Source organism: Callithrix jacchus, chromosome 7, assembly GCF_049354715.1.
Source record: "Callithrix jacchus isolate 240 chromosome 7, calJac240_pri, whole genome shotgun sequence".
NCBI classification, from domain to species: Eukaryota; Metazoa; Chordata; class Mammalia; order Primates; family Cebidae; genus Callithrix; species Callithrix jacchus.
Window position 1 is genome coordinate 22,285,422 of NC_133508.1, and position 25,757 is coordinate 22,311,178.

General features: G+C 42.7%; 1 protein-coding gene across 1 annotated transcript in view; it reads right to left on the minus strand.

The window, feature by feature from the left end:
* Positions 1 to 5,086: 5,086 nt before the first annotated feature.
* The window catches only part of DNAJC1 (DnaJ heat shock protein family (Hsp40) member C1), a 238,681-nt gene continuing 218,010 nt past the window's right edge, over positions 5,087 to 25,757 (minus strand). Inside the window, exons 10-12 of the mRNA XM_002750091.5 lie at positions 13,435 to 13,483; positions 7,606 to 8,054; positions 5,087 to 5,290 (exon numbers count right to left, since the gene is read on the minus strand). Of these exons, the coding sequence (XP_002750137.1) occupies positions 5,222 to 5,290; positions 7,606 to 8,054; positions 13,435 to 13,483 (567 nt within the window). The 3' untranslated portion in view covers positions 5,087 to 5,221. The remainder of the gene's footprint in view (positions 5,291 to 7,605; positions 8,055 to 13,434; positions 13,484 to 25,757) is intronic.

Below are 25,757 nucleotides of genomic sequence, written 5' to 3' on the forward strand. Positions count from 1 at the left end.
TGAGGGCATAGCCATCTCACCTGGTGTCACACCCGGGAGTACCCTGCTGCTCTGCACTCTGTGGGGCTGACCAGGTGGGGCTGCAGATGGCCTCCCTCCCTCCACTCCTCCCCCAACCCCTCCTGTCCCCCCTGCAGCCCCCAAAACCACAGCCCTCTACATGCCTTGGTCCCCGCTTCTTCCCCATGGTCTTCACCTACGATGCAGACGATTCAGACGTGGTTCTTCCCATCCAAACTCTGCCCCTTCCATATACCACACCTGAGGAAGGAGAGACCAGGCTGGGGTCAGCCCTGGGAAGAAACGTTCCCATTTAGTGGCAAGGGGAGGAGCAGACAGATGGGGGCAAGGCCAAGATGGCCCTGAGTGTGAAGGGCTTTCAAGACCAGCTCACTGACCCTCAGATAAGAGCACCTGCATTCTGTGGACAGGAAATGAGCCCCAGAAAGAGGCTAAGATCACTAGCCCACACCCCAGGCTATCAGCCGCCAAGCTGAGACCTCGAGCCCCTTTCTGCCTGACGCCCAGTCTCAAGTTCTGCTGCGCACTGCATGAGCCCCTCTGGGGCCACGTGAAAAGAAACGTCACCACACAGGCTATGAGCCTTTTTGGGTGAGAGACTTTTGGGGCACCCAGTGAAAGACGTGGACCCTCTCTCCAGAAAACTACACATCCAAGATAGATTTTGCAAACACTTTGCAGGGTCCCTGGGAGTGAACGAAGTGCCCCCAGGCCCCAGGTTGGGATTCCCACCTCCACGGGCAGGAGACGGAAGGAGCCTGACCCTGGCCCATCAGTTCTGCTGTGGCCATTGTGGAGATGATGGTGACAGGAAGCCGCTGTCACAAATAACACAACATTGTTTCTGCCAAGCCAGGCACTGGGTTAAAGACTTCATAGAGACGATCTCACTTTATCATCCTAACAACCTAAGCAGCAGCCATTATTCTCCATTTCTCCAGATGGGGAACTGAGGCAGAGGAGAGCACACCTGATGTCACCCAGCTCAGCAGACAGTGGGGGATCCAGTGTCCCCCACCTCCAGCTGGGTCTCACTCCCTGCAATACAAGCAAATGGACATGGCCATGGGGGTGGGGAGCTAGGGGGTGGCTGCCAAGGAGCCAGAGCTGTGGAGTCCCCAGAAGTAGAAGCCTAGAGGTCACACCGGGGCCCAGTGCACCTCAGTTCTGCTCGGTGACCGCTCTCAGGGTGGCCCTGGGCTGTTTTCGATATCAGCTTCACCCTCAGGAGACTAAGTTATGCCCAGCTGAGGAGGTCCACAAGAACGCACTGCAGACCCTAGAAGTGATCCCTCGGCGAGGCTCCAAGGCCACGGAGGATGTGTGGAGCCAGTGAGCAGTCCATGGCCCTGGGCCTGGGGGGACTAGGATTTGCTCTCCTACCTGGGACATTCCAGGTTCACGTTTACTCAGGTCTCATTTAACAAGGAAAAAGTAGCACACATGGTATTCATGTCCCACAGACAACTTCCTTTTCTTCCCTCTAAAAGGGAAAACCAGCCTGGGCCACAAAGCCAGACCCATCTCTACAAAAAAACAGAAAAAAATTAGCCAGGTGTGGTGATGGGCACCTGTGGTCCTGGCGTTTGGGAGGGAGGTGGTTGGACTACTTGAGCCCATCAGTTTGAGACTGCCTTGAGTCAGGATCCCCACTGCTCTCCAGCCTAGGCAACAAAGCAGGACTCTCTCTCAAAGAAAAAGTGAAAGCTGAAGAGGAAAGGGAGAGAGTGCTTGGGTTGGTTCTCATAAGCAAGGCAGCAAGAACAGAAAAGCAAGCGCAGGCCACTTGTGGGAGGCGGGCACGGTGTGGGGAGGCCTCCTTGGTGGGCAGGGAGGGTGGCTTGGGAGGACAAGGTCTGGGAGCAAGAGGGGACAAGGGGTGTGCCGGGGCTGTGTCTGCCTGGCTGGTGTATGTCCTATGCCCCCATGCCCGTTCAGCACATTCTCCCGCTATGACAGGGTGGCAGCTCTCACCTGTCTGTGTACAGGGCTGTGCTCTGAGAGCTGGGAGCCTGCACGAGTCCTTCTGCCCAGCCTCCGACCCTGGTTTCCCTCCCCCCAAAGCCCCCCCACCCCATCCTACTTCAACTGACTCCTTGGCCCCCAGAGCCCCACGAAGGGACACCATGGACAGCAGGCCTTTCCTGGCAGGCAGAGACCCCGTCTCTACTAAAAATACAAAAAAAAAAAAAAAAAAAAAAAGCCGGGCATGGTGGCACATGTCTGTAGTCCAGCTACTCGGGAGGCTGAGGCAGGAGAATCACACTAGCACCTCACTGTCTCAAGGCGGCTGGAGAAGGTGAGAACAGAGCGAGGTGAGGGGTTCCAGCAACCACATTTCCTGAAGCACCTCTGGACCCCCATGGGCCTCTCCCACAGAAAGCCCAGGAAACTCCTAATTGGGCTTTGGGGTGTATGTGAGAGGAACCCAATTCAGGGTGCTGTAAGTAAAAAGGGCGATTTAATAGCAGAACACTCACAGAGTGTCCCGGGCTGCATGACAGGCCTGAGGCTGGGCTCAGACACCAGAGCAGCCCCCAGCCTGGCACATGGCCAGGATGATCCTCCTCTGTCCCTGTCCTTCTCCAGGAACCAGCTTCCTTCGCGGATGTGTCACTCACACGTAACCACTGCAACCACACAGTGGCCACCTCTTGCCCCCTAGCAGCAGGACAGAGTTCTGGGGAAGACTCAGACTTCCGTGACTGGCCTGGCTGTGGCTTGTTGCAGGAAGAAGACAGTGAGCACCACTGGGGCCAGGTGACTGTGCCTGTCTCCTACCGCTACCCTGTTCCTGCTGACTGAGGCTGATGGAAACTGCTGCCTCCTGACGCAGGCAGTTCTGTGCAAACCAGACCACAGAGATGGTGGCTGGTAGAGGCTGAGCATCCCTAACCTCAAATCCAAGATCTGAAATGCTCTCAAGATCCAAATTTTTGGAGTGCCAATGTGATGCCACAAGTGAAAAATTTCACACCTGATGCCTCTGCTTTCTTATGGGTTCAGCAAATAAACTTTGTTTCATGCACAAAATTATAAAAAATATTGCATAAAATTACCTTCAGGCTGTGTGCATAAGGTGTATGTCAAACATAATAAATGTAATCCCAGCACTTAGGGAGGCTGAGGCAGGAGGATCACTTGAGATCAAGAGTTCGAGACCAGCCTGGGTAACATGACAAAACTCATCTCTACTAAAAAGACAAAAATTAGCCAGGTGTTGTGGCACATGCATGTAGTCCCAGCTACTTGGGAGGCCAAGGCAGGAGAATCGCTTGAACCTGGGAGGCAGAGGTTGCAGTGAGCTGAGATCGCACCACTACACTCCAACCTGGGTGACAGAGTGAGACAGTGTCTCCAAAAACAAACAACAAAGAATGTGGTGTTTAGACTTGGGTCCTATCCCCAAGCCAACCTATTATGTATATGTAAATAATCCAAAATCAGGCTGGGCACGGTGGCTTGCCTATAATCCCAAACTTTGGGAGGCTGAGGCGGGCGGATCACAAGGTCAGGAAATCAAGACCACCCTTGTTAACATGGTGAAACCCCATCTCTACTAAAAATACAAAAAAAAAAAAATTAGTTGGGTATGGTGGCACGAGTCTGTAGTCCAGCTACTCGGGGGAGGCTGAGGCAGGAGAATCGTTTGAACCCAGGTGGTGGAGGTTGTAGTGAGCCAAGATTGTGCCACTGCACTCCAGGCTGGGCGTCAGAGTGAGACTGTCTCAAAAAAAAAAACAACAAAAGGGGGCCGGGCGCGGTGGATCACGAGGTCAAGAGATCGAGACCATCCTGGTCAACATGGTGAAACCCCGTCTCTACTAAAAATACAAAAAATTAGCTGGGCATGGTGGTGCGTGCCTGTAATCCCAGCTACTCAGGAGGCTGAGGCAGGAGAATTGCCTGAACCCAGGAGGCGGAGGTTGTGGTGAGCTGAGATTGCACCATTGCACTCCAGCCTGGGTAACAAAAGCGAAACTTCATCTCAAAAAAAAAAACCCAAAAATCCAAAATCAGAAAAAAATATGCAAAATCTGAAACTTGTGGTCTCAGAAATTTTGGATAAGGAATACTCAGCCTGCAATGTGCTCTTTTCGGGATGAGGGAGTTGCATCTGAGGTTCCCTAAAACATCTGCTCAGAGCTGGGTGCTGGCCTGAGACCTGAGACAGCCTCTGTCTCCTCCTGTTAGGAAAGGGGCTGGGGACTTACCTGGCTCCACGTCCTCTGTATGGAAAGAAGCTTGCACTGCAGAGTGGGGACTGCCGCTACCCACACTTTCCTCCAGGACACTACCCTCACTTCAGTCCTTAGAGAAAACGACATCTTTAAGATACTTTATCAAATCACATCCCTTAACCGTGTTCTGGTTACCTTCATGATTTTCAAGGTTAGGCAAGCTGCGGTCATCACACTATCTCCACGCCCTGAACAAATTACAGAAGACTTCAAAGGAGCACTCAGCTGACGGTGACAGTTCAAGCACAGCAAGAAAGACTTCGACAGAAAGTACTAGTATAAAATAGTCAAAATAGTGATTTTAACTTAGGTACAAAAAAGGACCCAATTTCATCATTTCCTGAAAACTGTCCTGTATGTTCTCTGGAAATTCTATCAGGTGGGGACACATTTCTATCTAGCAGCTCAGACTTAAGAGTGTATATTACCTTATCTCCTTGTTCACCTGGACTGGTTTTTTTTCCCTAGATATATTTAACTAATTAGGATAATCTCACGTTGTTCTTAGCCAGCCAGCTGGATACCAACTTGGTTTTCTTTCTCCCCAAGCAACTGATCTTGCTACTCAACTGCCAATAAAGATATGAACTGCTGTGTTCTTTGGTGGTGGTTTGGGAGAAACATTAAGTTTGAATTCTTACACATTAGTTTTTTCACGTGTTCCTTCAAAACCATATATTTTTGCCTGATCATTAGAAAGAACTATTTGTTTATTCCCTAAGAAAGGAAACCTTGTGTGATGAGAAATAAAATAATCTGCAAAATACCCAAATCCTTTTCACCTAGCACAGTATTTACTTAAACAATATAGCACAAAACTCATCTTTTAGTTATTTATTTATTTATTTTTACTAAGGCACATGACGTAGAAATATAGAGGTACAAAATGCAAATTTCTGCATAAGATTTTTAAGATATTCATTTTAGAAAATTAAGGTGAACATCATCTCCCAGAATATTCAGCTTTTAGCTTGTTTTTTCTTTTGGACCAGTTCAACCAGCAACTTGTACCTAGCGATACAGTCTTCCTGTAGGAAGAAAAAAAAGAGAGGTGAGACAGTCACTTGCACAAGTCAGTGTGGTCCCCGTGTGGCTGATCTGCTGGCTTCTGCTCATGAAGAACCTTGCATCCAGCCTCTCTGCCCAGAACTCTGGGGATGTTCTGGAGTCCAGCCGCTCACAGGGCAGACCTGGCTGGGCAGTGTGAGAGGGGCTCCTGCAAGCGCAGCCAGAGGGGAAGGTGCTCAACACGGGGTGAGGGGCTGGTACCAGCATCATGACCGGGACTTTCAGCTTGCTAACTCTCATGTCAACATCTCACTCTTTCATCACAACATGCTACTTTAGAGAAATCAAACACCCTGGGGCCAGCTAGGCAGCCACAACAGTCTTCTTCTGTGGGTCTGGCTTTCCCTAGGGGCTGCTGAGACCTTTCCCGTGGGGGCCAGCCCCTAGGACACTGGCACGACGTGGCTGGAACCCTCCTCCCTGCTCCTCCCAGCCCCACCTCCATCCCACCCTACAGGTTGTAGAGCCCCCCACCTCAGACCTCAGCTGCCCATAAGGCTCAAGACCAAAACAGAGGTGGGGTGATGGTAGGGAGAGGCCTCATTATTCTCATGTTGATCAAAAGGAACTTAACAGAATCTATTCTGTTTCTGTTCCAAAAATACTGGCCCTGTTGTTCTGTAGCTTTTGATGATTTGGGGTCCAGTGCAAAGTGACTTTATCAGCTGCCTAGGACAGGGAAGGATGTTTTTTCTTCTAGAATTTTAGCTTAGTGGTTTTATCAGAGTCTCTTCTAAGAGTTCTTTTCTGCATCGCCAAAGATTACTTGCCTAAGGTCTTTAAAGGTATCAGTCTTTCCTTAGTAGCCATGCTGTCCCTAATCACATAGTGCCAAGACCAGATGTGGCCAGACTCAGCACTTAACCTGAGAAGGACAGCAAGCTGGGAGCTCTGAGCTGAGCCCATGCAGCCAGGCCCAGGCTCAGGGACCAGCAGACATCTCAGCCCTGGCTGGCTCTGAAGTCAAGGATTCAGGGGAACACCTGGAGGCTGAGGAAGCCCTGCTCATTGTTGGTTGAAAACAGGAAGGTTTCCATGCCCCAGGCATGAGCTTCTGGGGTTCCATCCTTAGGAATCCAAGCTCCCAGCCCCTTCATTTATAAGCCAGTGTGGACTCATCACACAGGGAGATGCCTGTGTCCCGACAGATGCTAGAGAGACTCGGGAAAAATAGTTACTTCTGGCAAACAAGCTGGAGAGGGTAGAAGAATCTGCGCTTCCCAAATAGATCAACTGCCAATGGTTTATTTTTCTCCTCAGAACTCTCAACTTTCATTTTAAAGTAGGTGGAGATGACTAGACCTGTACACTCAGGGACATGCATGGCCACGAGCTAGATTTTCCAACATAGAATTTCAATTAAAAAAATATGAATATAAATGAGCATCAATGTGCCCAGAGGCGACTGAGGGAGGCACAGAAGGTGGAAGAGATCCGGGCTTTTGATTCTCAGTGTTCCTGATGCCTTGACTAACAGTCTACCTATAGGGAAAGAAGCCTCCACACACTCTGGAGTTCTGCAGCGCCTCACAGAAAAGAGGCCCCCAAGCCGGGTGGGTGAACTCTCCACAGGGCACTCCGACCCTCTCCTCCCATCTGAGTTTTTAATCTGAGCACCATCTCAGATATATCTGAGCAGACACAAAGAGCTACAAGCAGGGAAAAAGGCCAACCACAAACAGCCACTCCGCAGAAGATAAGCCCAACCCTAGCTGTTGCCTGGCACAGACCACACATGGATATGGCCTCGGGGCCTCTGCGCAGCCACCATTTGCACCCACTGAGTCCAGAGTTATTTACATGACAGAATCAAATTTGATCACAGCAATACCATCTACACCAGCTATCCTTATGGTCAAAGATTTGCTGCACAGCCAGTGTGCCTTGTGATTTATAAACCCTCAGCCTGGTTCAGGGAGCTTCCCATCCTGACCCTCTCCAACTGACACATTTCACAGTGAGGTGGCGCCAGCTAAGCCCAGCCTGAGTGGACGAGTTCTCAAGAAGGTAGGCAAGTGCTGTGGGTGAAGTTTCTATAACCACCTGCGTGATGATGAAACTTAGAATCTTGAGCTCAATTGTACACATAAACCACCTGAGTGCACAGATTCACATGCTCTAGGGAGAAATATACTGGAGGATAATTGGGAAATAAGGATTACGGGACAGGTGTCAGTAGATAGGAATAAGAGGGAAAAAGCCACAGGCAGACAAGCTGCAGCCCCTCCGGTGGAATTCTAACACCCATGTGGAGGCCTCCTTGCCTGTCACTCACCTTGCTCTTGGATGGGACACATCTGGCTATTTTGTCCCAACGATCAGAGGACCCCTTTGGATACTGCTGCAATGCCAGTTCCAGAAGTTTCTGTTGATTCTGAGTCCATGGCTCCTCTGCAGCCCGAGCTCTCTCTTTTTTCTGGCTCTCCTCGTCGCTGGACTCATTTTGTTCTCCTGCGTCAAAGTCCTTCTGCCGCTTTCCTCTGGTCTTCTCCTCTGGCTCCAGCTTCGCAGTGGCCTCCAGCAGCCTGGCTGGCTTACGCCTCCGAGGCCGGGCCTCAGTTACCCCCATCTCCTGCTCCCTGGAGTCCCCCTCCTGCTCCTCCTCTGCTGCCACCCCCTCTGTGTCCTCTCGCTGGGTGATGATGTTATCAGGCAAGGTGGTGGCCGTTTTGATGGGCCTGGAATTCTGAACTGTCGATTTGAGTTCGGAAAGTCTAACCATTCCTAGGAAAGAGGGGCGTGCCACACAGAGGTGAAGGGCAAGGTGAATTTAGGAGATGGTGAGAATAGAAGCTGCCGGGCACACAGCAGGCAGTGCACTAGGCATTTTCCATGCATGGTTTAATTTCATTTCCACACTATTCTAGAAAGATAGAGATCCTTACCCTAATGTTACAGATTAGGAAAAGAAGGCTCAGAAAGCACTAAAGTGGGATCGGAACCCACTTCTGAGTCCAACTCTTTTTCCCTTTCTCTACTCTGAGGAATAATGGGTATATAAAGAATCTGATTGTGAACAAGAACGCAAACATCTCTTTGAGAAGGAGTAACCTGCTATTCAGTACAAGGAAGGATTTGGCCATGCGCAGTGGCTCACACCTGTAATGCCAGCACTTTGGGAGGCCGAGGTGGGGGATCACCTGAGGTCAGAAGTTTGAGATCAGCCTGGTGGACATGATGAAACCCTGTCTCTACTAAAAGTACAAAAATTAGCTGGGCATGGTGGCAGACACCTGTAATTCCAGCTATTCAGGAGGCTGAGACAGGAGAATTGCTTGAACCCGGGAGGCGGAGGTTTCAGTGAGCCAAGATTGGGCCATTGCACTCCAGCCTGGGCAATAAGAGTGAAACTCTATCTCAGAAAAAAGAAAAAAAGGAAGGATTCACTGGCTCTACTGGCAAAACAAAAATCAACTGGTCAAGCCTTATACTGTGCTGCCCCTGGAAGGCAAGTGTATGAGTAAATTATACTGTAGTAAATTACTAGAGTAAGAATTTTTAAACATGGAAAATAAAAATTTTATTAAAAAGTTTATTAACTGGACATGGTGGTATACACCCGTAGTCCTAGATACTTGGAAGGCTAAGGACAGAGGACTGCTTCAGCCCAGGAGTTTGAGGCTGCAGAAAGCTATGATCAAGCCTCTGCGTTCCAGCCTGGGCAACAGAGTGAGATCTTGTCTCTAAAGGTAATAATAATTAATAATAAAAGTTTTAAACCTTGTAATAGGACAGAATAGATGACAGAGCATTGCTATCCTCAATACAGTAGGAGTTACAACTCATTATAAGGACAAAGAACACAGCTCACAAAAGAAGAACTACAACAATAGCTGATGAGTATTAGAGAACTGAAACAATAAATCACCACTTTTCAACTATTAAATTGGCAATGATTAGAGAGTATGACAATGTGCAGTGCTGGCAAAGATGTAGGAAAATGGATACATTTGGACACGGGTAGTGGGAGCAGAAACTGGCCCAGGCCAGAGCTGTCCAGTGAAACATGCTGTGATACTAGTACATAAACCACTTGGTAGAGCAGTGCGGAATAAAGTTTTTAAGCTTACTTAATTTTAACTAGTTTAAACTTTAACATAAATAGCTATATGTGGTAAGTGGCTACCATATTAGATGGCACAGGTCTAGCCTTTTTAAAGAATAATTTGTCAAATGGAGGTGAACCTTCAAAATGTATTTACTTGTGATGCTATAATTTTACTTAGAGGCGGTTCTCCTATGGAAATAATTATAAATGTACATGAAAATTTAGCTGCAAAATGGCAATATTTTAAGCTGGGTGCAGTGACTCATGCCTGTAATTCCAGGACTTTGGGAGGCTGTGGCTGGTGGATCACTTGAAGTTAGGAGTTTGAGACCAGCTTGGGCAACATGGCAAAACCCAGTCTTTACTAAAAATACAAAAAATTAGCCAGGTGTGGTGGTGAATGCCTGTAATCCCAGCTGCTTGGGTGGCTGAGACATGAAAATTGCTTGAACCCAGGAGGCAGAGGCTGCAGTTAGCTAAGATTGTGCCATTGCACTCCAGCCTTGGCAACAGAGTCTTGCTCTGTCTCAAAACAAAACAAAACACACAAAAAAGGAGTCAATATTTTATTTCATTTTTTACAGTAATGTTTCCTCTTTTTTATACTAGCTTTTATTTAATAAAAACCAAAATTGGCCAGGTGGGGTGGCTCACGCCTGTAATCCCAGCACTTTGAGAGGCTGAAGGGGGCGGCTCACCTGAGATCAGGAGTTTGAGACCAGCCTCCAACATGGAGCAACCCCTTCTCTACTAAAAATACAAAAAGTAGCCGGGCGTGTGGCAGGAGCCTGTAATCCCAGCTACTTGGAAGGCTGAGGCAGGAGAATCGCTTGAATCTGGGAGGTGGAAGTTGATGTGAGCTGAGATACAAGGCCAGGCATGGTGGCACTTTGGGAGGTGGAGGCAGGTAGATCACGAAGTCAGGAGTTCAAGACTAGCCTGGCCAAGATGGTGAAACCCTGTCTCTACTAAAAATACAAAAAAAATTAGCCAGGCATGGTAGCACGTGCCTGTAATCCCAGATACTCGGGAGGCTGAGGCAGAGAATTGCTTGAACCTGGGAGGCAGAGGTTACAGAGAGCTAAGATCGTGACACTGCACTCCAGCCTAAGTGACAGTGAGACTCTGTCTCAAAAAAGAAAAAACAAAGATACAGCTGGACATGGTAGCTCACACCTGTAATCCCAGCACACTGGGAGGCCAAGGCAGGGAGATCACCCAAGGTCAGGAGTTCAAGAACAGCCTGGCCAACAAGGTGAAACCCTGTCCTACAAAACTACAAAAATTAATCAGGTATGATGGCAGACACCTGTAATCACAGCTACTTGGGAGGCTGAGGCTGGAGAATCGCTTTAACCTGGGAGGCAAGCACTGTGCTCCAACCTGGGCTACATAGTGAGACTCTGTCTCAAAAAAAAAAAAAAAAAAAAAAAATCCTACACGATTTAAAAAAATGTAAAAACTACAAAAAGGAATACAATGAAAAAAAAAATGGCTTAGTCTGGGTTCCTGGTCATTTTCTAAGAGGCAAAATGAGTTTGGGTGTGAGTGTGTGAACATCTAGAAATAGAAATGAGTCTTGCATACCCTATGTAGCTGCATTTGCCTCCTCCTTTCTCATGTTAATAACAGCAACAACCTCCTTGGAGGTCATTCTTATTAGTTCATGCAGATTCACACTGATTTAGCGGCTGTGAAATAATCCACTGAATGGATATGTCGTGACTTATTTAAATAGTTCCAGGTCCCAGTCTTTTGCTACTGCAAACAAACAGCATTTCATAATCATTATCTCCTCCATATTTTTTGATTATGTACCTCATCAATAAAACATTTTATTTGACTCTAATATATGCATATTTACTTATTCAATTATATCTACCACTCCATATTATAAAACACATATGTAAAAAATCAAATTAAGGATAAAAAATCTAAAAACATTATTATGTGAAATGAAACATTCTCATGAAAATATTAACATTAAAAACAATGAGATTTAAAAATTGCTTAATACTGAGTAAATACTCAAAGGCCTGGCTAGGAATTCGGTTTATTTTGGCACCTGACTTTGAATGGCCATCACAGTTGGAAAAGATGACCTATAAAGATACACATGTAGTGTCCTGCTGGCCACGTTGGGTACATGTGATTGTTATTTTCTTCCTTTTATCTATATATTTTTTGAGTTTCTATTAGTGAACATTTCTTTCCATGATCACTAAAGCAACTCTCATAAGAAACAGCCAAAGGCCGGGCACAGTGGCTCAAGCCTGTAATCCCAGCACTTTGGGAGGCCGAGGTGGGTGGATCACGAGGTCAAGAGATCGAGACCATCCTGGTCAACATGGTGAAACCCCGTCTCTACTAAAAATACAAAAAATTAGCTGGGCATGGTGGCGTGTGCCTGTAATCCCAGCTACTCAGGAGGCTGAGGCAGGAGAATTGCCTGAAGCCAGGAGGCGGAGGTTGCGGTGAGCCGAGATGGCGCCATTGCACTCCAGCCTGGGTAACAAGAGCGAAACTCCGTCTCAAAACAAACAAACAAATAAACAAAACAGCCGAATACCTGCATCTGGCTGTGTTCTTATCTGTAGAAAGTCATTTTCCCTTGTGCTAGCCCATTAAGCCAGTTGTGTTTTCCAAACCCACTCAAAGTCTTTGAAATGCATCCACAATCTTAGGAAAAAATTTTACAATTTCTCATAATATTTCAGAAGCACAGCTTTGCTGCTTTAATGGATCACACTGCTTAGGGATTCTTCATTAATTTGTGAACATAATCAGAAGAAACACTTTTATTTCAAAATTCTTTGGTTTCTTAAAGGCTATTAAAAAAACAAAGTAAAACACAGAGTTTAATGAATATATATTTGTGACAAAGACCTTATGGTGCTTTTAGAGAGAGTCACAGGATGTTTGGATGTGGCCAAATATCGCATCAGATTTGCTTCTTTTCCTCTCTGTCCTGATGCTGGATCTGCTCTTTGTTGGAAGCTGCTTCTGATGCCTTCTCTAAGCCACAAGTGTCACCTCAGAGATGTGCTTAAAAGCTCAACTCCACATTTCCTAATGTCTTCATACTTGTGACCCCTCCACCAAAGATTCCGGAAGATCTATGTCAGTTAATTACTCTGAACTGCACTGTCTTTTCAGTGGTATGATTTTGGAGAATGTCTTGAAGTAGGCTTCTGTCATATAACATCCCATTGCCCTGTCCCTGTCTCCATGCCCACAGAAATAACTTCATTGGCAGAAAAAGAAATCTGGAAATATCCTCTTTGCCAAAGCCTGGAGAACTCCAAGTTGAATTCTTTTTAAAAAATTATTATATTTTTATATTTATTTTTCAGAAAGAGGGGCTTCATCATGTTGCCCAGTCTGGTTTTGAACTCCTGGGCTGAAGTGATCCTCCCACTTCAGCCCCTAGAGGAGTTGAAACTATACTTGTGCCACCACGCCCGGCTGGGATGACTTTTTGAGATCTCTGGGTTTGCTAATTGATGGCTTCTTCATCTGCATTACTCTCCCTGGGACCTGTATTTGAGTTTGGTTGGAAAGTTTCTGAGGCATTTTCTTACTTCCTGAACAAAGAATATTGAGACTCTAACAAAATTCCAGTTAATCTTGGAGGAAATCGATTTTAAGAAAGACAAATGCTCAGGAAAGCTGTTTGTCATCTATCCCAAAGGGTAGCTCTGCAAGTGCAGTGGTGAAGGGGTTGGACAGTGTGGGCAAACTGTGTGCACAGAGCATTTGCATGGAGTGCAGAACACAGGGCTTTTTCCTATGTTGCCTGTCCCTACAAATACTAGAGAAGAAGTTCTGTACACTTCTTTAAACTTATTAATTAAATATCTCTTCTCTGCACCAGTATGTGCAGGGCTGGACTGGCTTGCTGGTGCCTGTATTTCAACCCCTTTTAGAGATACGACCAGATTCAGAGTTCATTAGGCAAAACTTCCAGATGCTTGCATTTAAAGAAGTTATTATAAAAAGGGATTAATTTAGAAGAAACCACTTTAGACTAAAGAAATAGAGGAAGTGTGAACTCACCTGGGGAGCAGGTCACTGAATCCTTCAGTTGCTTCGCTTTGGTTGTCACCTGTTTCAAAACATAAAAGCAAAAATCTTACTTTCCATGTATCTACTGTAGGCTGAGTGAAACTTCCATGTAAGCTCCATGTGAATGAACAGCGTTCACTGGATCTTAGGCCTGAAAGATGCTCAGCGATCTGTCCATTCCATTAATGTAATTAACAAGGAAACTGAGGCCCAGAGAGATTAAATGGATTGCTACAAAACACCCATCTGCTCAGCAGCAGCATCGGGATGAGAACTCACATCCCTGGACTGCTTCTAGCTCAATGGCAGTTCTGTTATATGAGGCTGCCTCTTAAACGATACTACTTTCAAGGCCAGGAGCAGTGGCTCGCGCCTGTAATCCTAGCACTTTGGGAGGCCAAGATGGGTGGATCACCTGAGGTCAAGAGCTTAAGACCAGCCTGTTCAACAGGGTGAAACCCCCTTTTTACTAAAAATACAAAAAGTTGCCGGGCATGGTGGTGGGCATCTGTGATCCCAGCTACTCAGGAGGCTGTGGCAGGAGAATCACTTGAAGCTGGGAGGAGGAGGTTGCACTTAGCCAAGATCATACCACTGCACTCCAGCCTGGATGTCAGAGTAAGACCCTGTCTCAAAAAAAAAAAAAAAAGACACTACTTTTACTATGCAAACAGGTCATTTTTTAAGCCTAAAATTTCCAGAAATTGAATATCTTTCTTCACTGGAGGATATTTTACCACTGAGTATTACAATCAGCAGAGAAAATGACATTTATACTAACAGTGATATAAAAGTCCTTTCCCTTCTGCAACCTGGAAGGAAACCCTAAGACCATCTGAAATTGACATTAGATGAAGAATTTATTAGTGGAATGGGGCAGCTGCACTCAAGAACCACGATACCTTTATACGTATGAATGTAGATCCACAGAAAGAATGTGGTCTGGTGGTAATTCTTTTTTCTTTATCTAAATGGTATATTGCATGTCTCATTCTATAGCCAGCTCTTTCTTCGTTTAACAATGTCTTGGAGATCTACATATAGATTTGTCTTATTTTTGTTTTATCTTGTTTTTCTTTGTTAACTGATTTTTTGGTTGGTTGGTTTCTGAGACGGAGTCTCTCTCTGTTGCCAAGCAGGAGTACAGTGGCACGACCTTGGCTCACTGCAACCTCCGCCTCCTGGGTTCAAGAGATTCTCCTGTCTTAGCCTCCCATGTTGCTGGGACTAGAGGCATGCACCACCACGTGATCTCTTGACCTCGTGATCCTCCTGCCTTGGCCTCCCAAAGTACTGGGATTATAGGCATGAGCCACCGCGCCCGGCCTGTTTGTTTTTAAAGAGATGTTGCTATGTTGCAGTCTCGCTATATGGCCCAGAATGGCCTGTAATGCCTAGGCTCAAACGATCCTCTCACCTCAGCCTCCTGAGTAGCTGGGACTACAGGTGTGAGCCACTGCACTTGGCTTTCCTTTTTAAAACTGAGATAAAATTTACAGAGTGTAATGTGCAGATTTTAAATGTACAATTTGATGAGTTTTGACCAAAAATCCCTGCCTATATAACACAATCAAATTACAGAACATTGGCCAGGCATGGTGGCTCATGCCTGTAATCCCAGCACTTTGGGAGGCTGAGGCAGGCAGATCACTTGAGGTCAGGAGTTCAGGACTAGCCTGGTCAACACAGCAAAACCCTGTTTCTACTAAAAATACAAAAATTAACCAGGCATGGTGGTGCACGCCTGTAATCCCAGCTATTTGGGAGGCTGAGGCAGCAGAATTGCTTGAACCCAGGAGATGGAGGTTGCAGTGAGCCAAGATTGTGCCACTAAACTCCAGCCTTGGCAACTGAGCCAGACTCTATCTCAAAAGATAAAAAATAAAAAAAAAATTACAGAACATTCCTATTACTCCAGAAAGTTCCTTTGTTTCTTTAATCCAATGTCTGTCCTGCCATAGACAACCACTATTCTGATTTCTGTTGTAGATTTTAAAACATAAGGAGTCAAATTTAATAATTTTTGTCAAATTAATAGTTAATTGCCCTAATGCACTTATCTAACCAGACATCCTTTCCATTTATTTAAAATATAAATTTCATTAAAGTTACATTCTGCTGTATACCTGGGCTATTTTTCTATATTTTTATATCCCATTAATCCATGTATATTTTCAAACCAACACTTCATGGCTTTCATGAGATTTGAAAGTAAAACATCAGAAAGCATAATCGTTAAGAGCTGAGACTTAGTCAGATGTGCTATTCAGTCTTGGTTCCACCTCTTAGCGGGGTAACAGATAATAATTTGCCATCCTTTCTCTGTTTCCTTTATTACCCTCTGTAATGTGTGGATACTACTACTAATACCATTTGCTTCTTAGGGATGTTTTCAGTTTGAAACAAACCCTTAGCATGATACCTGGCAGACAGTAAAGTCTCAGTAAATATTACCTGCTATAATTGAAATAGATAATTTGTTTCCCATTAATACAAAGAGCAGAATTAGGGAGAACATTTAAAAAAGCTGCTTGGAAACACTTTTCACTTTTGTTGCCTACCTTCCACTATCTCTGCAGATGACCTTGCTTCCTATTGAATGTAAGTAAACTGGTTATCCAACATGAGCTTCCTTGACTTCTGAATTTCCCAGCTCAAAAATTTGATTGCTCCACCATATATCCATCCCTTCTTTTATTCTAATTCAAATAAGTAAATGGTATTTCTTCCTCTTAAGGCTAAATCTGCCCCTTGAATCCTCAAAGAACTGTGCTCCATCAATTATTTGCTTTCATCTTCAACTTTTCCCTATCAGATACATTCCATAAACCTTCAAACTTAGCTCAAGTAGTCTCTGCTCTAAAAGACGATCTTCCCTTGACCTTATCTTTTCTATTCTACTTGGCATTCACGACAGTACCTCCTAGTTTTCCTTCTTTCTCTGAATGTTCTTCCACTGGCCTCTCCTATACATTTCTGCCTCTTGTTTATAATAGAAGTGTTCCTCAACAGTTTGCCTTTGCCATTCATGTTCTTTCCACTTTCTACTCTGGTATCTCATCCCATCAATTCAACAACACTTTAGAAAAGAAACGATTAACCTATGTCTTTGGCCCTGACCTCCACCTTGGAATGCCAGTCTCACAGCAATTGACCACATAACAACGGATCCTCAGATCTGAAAAGGACTTCAGCTATGTAACACTAAGCTTACTACGCACTAGGCATTGTTCTAAATCATCTGTGTGTGTATACAAATTCCTCACAGTAGCAATATTAGGTAGACACAGAACTGTCAACCTGAATTTACAGAATCTGAGGCCCAGAGAGAATAAATAATATATCCAAGTTAAACAGTGAGAAGCTAATCCAGACAAGCAGGGATCTAAAATCATTGCTCACAATCACCATAACATAACCACCTTTTAGATCCAAATCTTTCATTTTATAGAAGAAAAACAAGCCAAGTACTCTTTCTGCTATACTACATGGTTTCACTTTCTAACTGCCATTAAATCTCTTAGAGGTCTCCTAGTTCCTGAAACTAAACCAAAAAATAAACTCATCAGTTTATTTTTATAATAAAAACAACTTCTGTGTTTTTCCTCCATTGCTGAATAGTTTTATCATCCAAGTCACTTAGGCTCAAAATCTAAGACTCTGTTTTTGGACTTTTCTTTCCTTTCCAGCCACCTGCTTCAGGGTATCAATTCCATCTGTTCCTTTCTCTCTTAGACCTTCACCACCTACACTAGTCCTTCATTCTCACTTGACCAAACTAATATAACACCTTCTAACAGGTCCCTAACTTAATTAACAGTTAATAATTAATGACTGATACTGAATGTTTTCTCATGTGTTTACTGTACATCTGTAGATCTTCCTAGGAAGGATATCTATTAATATCCTGTATCCATTGCTTATGTGGGTCATTTAACTTTTTACTATTGAGTTGGAAGATTATTTTTTTGTCTTTTCTTTTTTTTTTGAGATGGAGTCTGGCTCTGTTGCCCAGGCTGGAGTGCAGTGGCACAATCTCAGCTCACTGCAGCCTCCACCTCCCAGGTTCAAGTGATTCTCCCGCCTCAGCCTCCCAATTAGCTGAGACTACAGGCACACGCCACCATGCACAGCTAATTTTTTGTATTTTTAGTAGAGACAGGTTTCACCATGTTGGCCAGGCTGGTCTTAAACTCCTGACCTCAGGTGATCTGCCTGCCTTGGCCTCCCAAAGTGCTAACATTACAGGTTTGAGCTACTATGCCTGGCTAGAGTTGTAAGATTCCTGATGTGCTCTGGGTACATGTATTTTATCAGATATAAAATGTGCAAATAAGTTCTCCCTTTCTTTGAGTTACCTTTTTACTTTCTGGATGGTGTCCCTTGACTCACAAAAATTTTTAATTTTGCTGAGGTCCAATTTATCTACTTTTTTCAATTTTGAAGTTTTTGGTTGCTTGTGCCTTTGGTATCATATCTAAGAATCCTCTGCCAAATTGAAGATCAGGAAAACTTAAGAGTTCCAAATTAAACTAGACTTCAGCTGGGCAAGGTGGCTAACGCCTATAATCCCAACACTTTGGGAGGCCAAGGTGGGTGGCTCACCTGAGGTCAGGAGTATGCGACCAGCCTGACCAACAGAGAAACCCCATTAAAAAAAAAAATTTGGATAACATTGAAAGGAAAAAAAAGATTAAAAAAAAATTAGACTTCAATTTCTTTCAACAACATTATATAGTTTTCAAAGTTAAAGTTTTTCACATCTTTTGTTAAATTTATTCCTATTTTATTCTTTTTGATGAAATTATGAATGTAATTATTAATTTCATTTTCAGGTTGTTCATGGTAAATGTATAAAAAATAAAACTGATTTTTGTAATATTAATATGTATCCTGCAACTTGTTAAACTCATTTATTAGTTCTAATTTTTTGTGTGTGGATTTCTCAAGATTTTCTATATATAAAATCATGCCATCTGCAAAAAGAGAATTTTACTTCTTTTTCTTAATCTTATTTCTTTTTCTTGCCTGATTGTCCCAGCTAGCACTTTAAGTACAATGCTAAATAAAAGAAGCAAGGGTAGGCATCCTTATTTTGTCTTATCTTAGCAAAAAAGCATTCTGTCTTTCACCAGTAAACATGGTATTGTAGGGTTTTAGGAGATGCTCTTTTATCTGGTTCAGATACTTCTCTTTTATTCCTAGTCTGCTGAGTGTCTTTTTAGTGCAGAGGTATTGGAGTCTGTCAAATACTTTTTTTTTTTTTTTTGAGATGCAGTCTTGCTCTGTTGCCCAGGCTGCAGCGCAATGGTGCGATCTCAGCTCACTGCAACCTCCACCTCCACGTTCAAGTGATTCTCCTTCCTCAACCTTCTGAGTAGCTGAGATTACAGGTGTGTCTACCACACCCAGCTTTTTGTAATTTTAGTAGAGACAGGGTTTTGCCATGTTGGCCAGGCTGATCTCAAACTCCTGACCTCAGGTGATCCACCTGCCTTGGCCTCCCAAAGTGTTGGTATTACAGGTGTGAGCCACTGTGCCTGGCTCAAACACTTCTCTTGAGAATATCGTGTGATACTGCTTTTTATTCTATTGACATGAAGTATTTACATTAATTGATCTTGAGATGTTTAACCAACCCTGCATTCCACTGCATTTCAGGTTTAAATGCCACTTGATCATGCTGATGAATGTTGTTGTTTTTTTTTTTTAGATAAATATTCACCCAGGCTGAAGTGCTGTGGTGTTGATTTAAAGCTCACTGCAGCCTCCAATTCCTGGGCTCAAGTGATTCTCCCCACTTAGTCTCCTGAGGAGCTGCAACTACAGGTGCACACAACCATGCCCACTCCACGGCAATAATTCTTTTTACAAGTTGCCAAATTCAGTTTGGTGTTATTTGTTGAGATTTTTTGCATCCTTGTTTATAAAAACATTGGTCTGTAGTTTTCTTGTGATATCTTTGGTTTTGTATCACGGTAATACTGCCATCATAAAATGAGCTGAGAAACATTCACCCCTCTTCCTTTTTTTTTGAGACCATTGCAATTTTTTAAATGTTTGGTAGAATTCAGTGGTGAAACTATCCGGACTTGGACTTTTCATTGTGAGTAGGTTTCTGATAACTAATTCAATCTTTTTACTAATTACAAGTCTATTAAAATTATCTTTTTCTATATAAGTCTATTAAAATTATTTTTTTCATTGTGTGTAGGTTTTTGGCAACTAATTCAATCTTTTTACTAATAACTAATTCAATCTTTTTACTAATTATAAGTCTATTAAAATTTTTTTCTGATTATTTTTAGACAGTTTCCTGTGTCTTTCTAGGAATTTATCGATTTCACCTCTATCTATGAGAACAATAGCCATCTAATTTCTTGACATACATTTGTTCATGGTTGTACTTCTTTATAATATTTTTATTTAAATAAGATTGGCAATACTGTCTTTTTTTTTTCATTTTTGACTCTAGAAATTTGAGTCCTTTCTCTTTTTTTCTTGGTTAATCTTGCTTAAATCCATGTTAATTTTCTTGGTATTTTCCAAGAATTAGCTTTCGGTTTTATTGATTTCTTTTTCTTTACTTTTTTCTATTACTTTCATTTCTGTTTCTGTTAGTCTGTTCTCACATTGCTATAAAGAAACGCCGGACACTGGGTAATTTATAAAGAAAAGAGATTGAATTGATTCATGGTTTCAGAGGCCATAAAGGAAGCATGGCAGCATCTGCTTGGCTTCTCGGGAAGCCTCAAGAAATTTACAATCATGGCAGAAGGCAAACCGGGAGACAGCATTTCACATGGCCAGAGCAAGAGGAACAGAGAGTGAGGGGGAGATGGTGCATGCTTTTAAACAACCAGGTATTGTGAGACCTCTATCACCAGAATGGCACCAAAGGGGGAAATCCAACTCCATGATCCAATCACCTCCCACAAGACTGCACCCACAACACTGGTGATAACACTTTGATATAGAATTGGTGGAGACACAGATCCAAACCATATCACTGACCTACTTTTTGTTATTTTCTTTTTTCTGTGTGCTTTAGGTATAGTTTCTTCTTTTTCTAGTGTCTTAAGGTGAAAAGATTAATGATTTGAGATCTTCTTTCTTAACATAGGGCATTTATAGCTATGAATTTCTCTCTAAGAAGTGTGCTAGCTGCATTCCTTAAGTCTTGGCATATCATGTCTTATTTTCATTCATCTCAGATAGTTTTCCAATTTTCCTCAAGATTTCTTCCATGATCTACTGATTATTTAGGAGTGTGTTGTTTATTTCTCAAACATCTGTTGATTTTCCCTAATTTTTTTTTCTAATGCTGATTTCTAATTTAATTCCACTGGGATTAAAGAACATACTGTATATTATTTATCCTTTTAAACTTATTGATGTTTGTTTGATGTCCTATCATATAGTCTATCCTAAAGAATGTTCCATTTGTACTTAAGAAGAACATACATCCTGTTTTTAGATGGTGTGTTTTAGGAATATGTTAGGTCTAGCTGATTTATCATCTTGTTCAAATCTTCCTAGTTGATTTGTCTGGTTGTTTTGTCCATTACTGAAAGGGAGGCACTGAAATTTCCAATCATTATTGTTGAACTGTCTATCTCTTCCTTCAATTCTGTCAGTTTTTGCATCATGTATTTTGGTGTTCTGTTATCAGGTGTATACATGTTTATAATTGTTAGATCTTCCTGAATTGGCCTGTGTATAAATGTCCCTCTTTATAACTTTCTTTTTTGCTTTAAAGATTACCAGAGGACATACAAAGATGTATAAATATATAGAATATATTGCATTTTACCTAAACAATAAATAAAGCACAATAGCATAATTCTAAGAAAAGCTTATGATCTACTAGATTTTAAATTTTTCTCTGCTTCCTGCCCAGATCCATAAGTTGTGATATATATGGTCACACAAGGAATTCATACAGACTTTTCATTTGAGGTCAACTGGCAAAGTCACAAACACATCTGACCTTGGAACCTTATAACCTGAGATTCATATAACTCTTTAACATCTTAATGTCATGCTACAGCCTTTCATATATATCGTTCTTTTCCTCTTAATATGAAGAACTAATATATGAAACATATTAATATATTTTCTTACAGACAAATGGATTCCTAATATCAAAATCCTGCCCAGTAAAAAATTTGAATTGTACGTGAGGATGAATTACCTTAGAGAATCATTCACTTAGCACTGATATTCTAGTATTAGAACATAGCCTTTACTAACTTACAGTTTCCTGATACATAGTCAAGAACCAGCTTCCTGTTTCTACAGAGTCACTGACTCAGTTTGAGAATAGAGTGGCCTTCTGCCGGTAGTGGATTCTGAATACAGCATCTATCATAATTTGGCTTATCTATCACACATAATCTGAGTCCTTCAGATCATTATTGTCAAACAATGAAAATGATCTGATGTCATTATTGTCATTTTGGGGTCATACCTTTTTTTTTTACACTTAAAAGGCAACTTAGAACTTACAACATGCTCATTAGATAGAAGCAAAGCACAGTAGGTTTTCCAATTCTGTGTGGTCCAATATTAATATTCAAGTCACTATGCAAAGTCTACATCTTCTGCTGTCATAAGACAGTTTCACAAAATGGTAACTGCAGTGACTTTTTCTTTTCTTGAGAATTTCCCTTCTCATTAGTTTTTGTCTTGGGAGGAGCCAAGTACGTGGCAGATGATGGCAAAATATTTTTGTTTGGGGGCAAGTTTGGCCTCCTCAAATGATCATTGATGATTCTAGGTAGATAAAGAAGTAGTGGTCTACTATAAAGCTCAATGCCCAGGGTGACTCAGTAAGACAGCAAGTCACTTTGAGAAAGTACATTCATCTTTCCATGACCATGGTCATCACCAAATTGATTTCTCTCCTTTAGATCTGGATGACTTTCAGTAAAGTGAGTAGCAATTCACTCTCAAAATGTTTACTGTTTATTTTCTCAGATAGTACACAATAAATTTTTCAGCTACTTATTCTACTTTTGTATCATGTGCAGTTTCAGAAGATATGGGACTTTTCTGTAGCCTCTTCTGGGGAGAAGATATGTATTCTTACATAGGTTTCACACAGATGAGGCCTCCCCTGCTTCTTCTTTGGTACCTGGGGAACTAATATTCTGGGCTACTGGCTTGGGTGGGCTTTTGGACAATCCAATGTGTATTAATAGTCACATGGATTGTAGAACTGTGGTGGAGTATGTTTCACCACATTGTGATTCCAAGCAGAAAACACTTTCTAACTCCTCTTCTTAATGCCCAAATTTATCTTTAAAATGCTCATGAAATTGGGGTCCTATGATCTAAGTTTGAGATTTATGATAGGTAAGGGTAGAGTAAGTAAAAGAAACCTAAAATACGTTGCATTCCCTCTAGTAAAAACACTGATGAAATTAACAGAAAATCAAATCAATAAATTGAAAATTATAGTTCATAGGGTAGAGTTACTAGGATCAGTTAACAGTTACATGGTTACATATTTCTGTTCAGTATAAAGAATTTTCCAATTTTCTGAGTTATGTAAAGTATATGTTCATATTTCTGGCATCTTCAGGTAACTGATAAAATAAGTACTGAATCTGAGTAATAACCTTATGTCATATTTTTCAAGTTCTGGCTGTCAGTGATATTTTAAGTATCACTTTAGTAGCCGGGCTTGGTGGCTCAAGCCTGTAATCCCAGCGCTTTGGGAGGCTGAGGCGGGTGGATCACTAGGTCAAGAGATCGAGACCATCCTGGTCAACATGGTGAAACCCCGTCTCTACTAAAAATACAAAAAATTAGCTGGGCATGGTGGCGCATGCCTGTAATCCCAGCTACTCAGGAGGCTGAGGCAGGAGAATTGCCTGAACCCAGGAGGCGGAGGTTGCAGTGAACCGAGATTGCGCCATTGCACTCCAGCCTGGGTAACAAGAGCAAAACTCCGCCTCAAAAAAAAGAAAGTATTACTTTAGTAACAAAAATTAAGTAACTGCAAAGTTCATTATTTTCATTCGTTGAATTTACTCTTGGTCAACTTTCCAGTTAAATTTAGCCCTCATTACAAGTGAGAACTACTACAGCAGTCAAATACAAAGCATGCTCTGTTACTTGAACATTAAATAAACCACTTTGAAAAACTATTTTTTTCTCCTCTCCCTTCTCCTCCTAAATAAGCCACCTGAAAAATGTTTCCAGCTGGTAGAAGGCAGTGCTGCTCATCCTTGTTATTTCTCTAATGTCTTTAAACTTTTCTGTGGATTATCTGTGTAGACAGAAAAACATGAGATAATTGTGTTCATCTTAACTTTTAAAAAAGAAGGTCTTTCATTAACTGATTGCCTCTGTAAGTAACATGGATAGGCATTTCCTGGGAGAAAACACTTATGTGAAAAGACAATTGTATAGTTTTGTAGATACTGTTACTCTACCAGTGAACACCGTAACAGTATATCTATGTCTAGTATGTAATGTGTGGATTTTAAATTGTTTCACAGCGTTCCTCCATTTACCCTATAAAATCACTAGGAAAGTTGATCACTGTGTAAACTTCAAGCTGCATTTAACTTAGATCCACTCCTGCTCATTAATGCTTCTGATGAGTAGATTCTTTTTAAGAAACTCCAAGAGTACAAAGGGGACACTAAAATATAGGGGTATGAGGCAAGAGGAGTGCACACCTTGAGAATTAACACAGATGACGGGAAGATTTTTAGACTTTCACAAACCATGGAGTTGTTGGTGGTCTTAGCTCATCTCTAAGAGGCAGAGAGGTCCACCTGACATCTGAGTTACAACAGCCTAATAAAGATAGGGGAAAAGAGTAACTCCAGATTGTATATTAAGTTGTTTACTATATAAATTTAGACATTTCATCTAACATTTGGGTGCCTTCAGATTTCCCACCTATAACAATCTCTTGAAAATTCATTTCAGATCTAATGATGAGGTTTTGATTTTAAAATGGGATTTTTAAAAAAATTTTTTGAGATGGAGTCTCGCTCTGTTGCCCAGGCTAGAGGGCAGTGGCATGATTTCAGCTCATTGCAACCTCTGCCTCCTGGGTTCAAGTGATTCTCATGCTTCAGCCTCCTGAGTAGCTGGGATTACAGGTGTGCGCCACCATACACACCCAGCTAATTCTTGTATTTTTAGTAGAGACGGGGTTTCGCCATGTTGGTCAGGCTGGTCTCGAACTCTTGATCTCAGGTGATCCGCCTGCCTTGGCCTCCCAAAGTGCTGGGATTATAGGCATGAGCCACTGTGCCTGGCCTAAAATGGGAATTTCTATTGATCCAGTTACCTTCTATTCCTCCTTGATATTGCTGTCAATGTTATTTTCTTGGTACTAATGAAAATTATAATATTGTTTGTTGTATAACTACTCGTTAAGCTGTTTTACATGTTTATATTTTACAATAAGGAAAAATAGGTAATAAAAGAATATTAACAACTTTATGCCAATTTATTTCAAGATGTAGTTCAAAGAGATGCATTCCTAGAAAAATCTAATGTTCTAAAATTTACTCAGGAAGAAATAGAATCTTGGCTGGGTGCAGTGGCTCATGCCTATAATCCCAGTACTTTGAAAGGCTGAGGCAGGCGGATCACCTGAGATCAGGAGTTTGAGACCAGCCTGGCCAACACGATGAAACACCATCTCCACTAAAAATATAAAAATTAGCTGGGTGTGGTGGTGCAGCCTGTAATCCCAGCTACTCAGGAGGTTGAGGCACGAGAATTGCTTGAACCCGGGAGGCGGAGGTTGCAGTGAGCTGAGATCGTGCCACTGTACTCCAGCCTGGGCAACAGAGTGAGACTCCATTGCAAAAAAATAAAAAAGGAGGAGGAAGAAGGAGGGGAAGAAGAGGTGGAGGAGAAGGAGAAGAAGGAGAAATAGAGTTTTTTGGGGAGGTGACATCAGCAAGACGGCTGACTAGAGGCCCCTAGTGCTCATCCCTTCCACAAAGACAGCCAAGAACAATGAATAAACCACTACATTTTAATGGAAATAGCTAAAGGAGAGTGCTGGAGCACGTCAAAGAAGTAACAGCAACTCTGGTGAGTGGAGAAACTGGGGACAGCCACATAAAGAACAGAAGGAAATGCCAGGCCTCTGCCACTCCATCCCCTAGCCAGGATTGGCTGAGAACCAGGTGGCCACTTCTGCCTTTGATGAAAAGGTAGGCAAAAAAATCCCAGAAGCCCCAACAGCTTAGACACTTATGGGCCTCACCACTCGGGTTACCTGCAGTACTAACAGGCACTAAGCCCAGCTGAGGAAGTTGCAAAGAAGCTGCCCA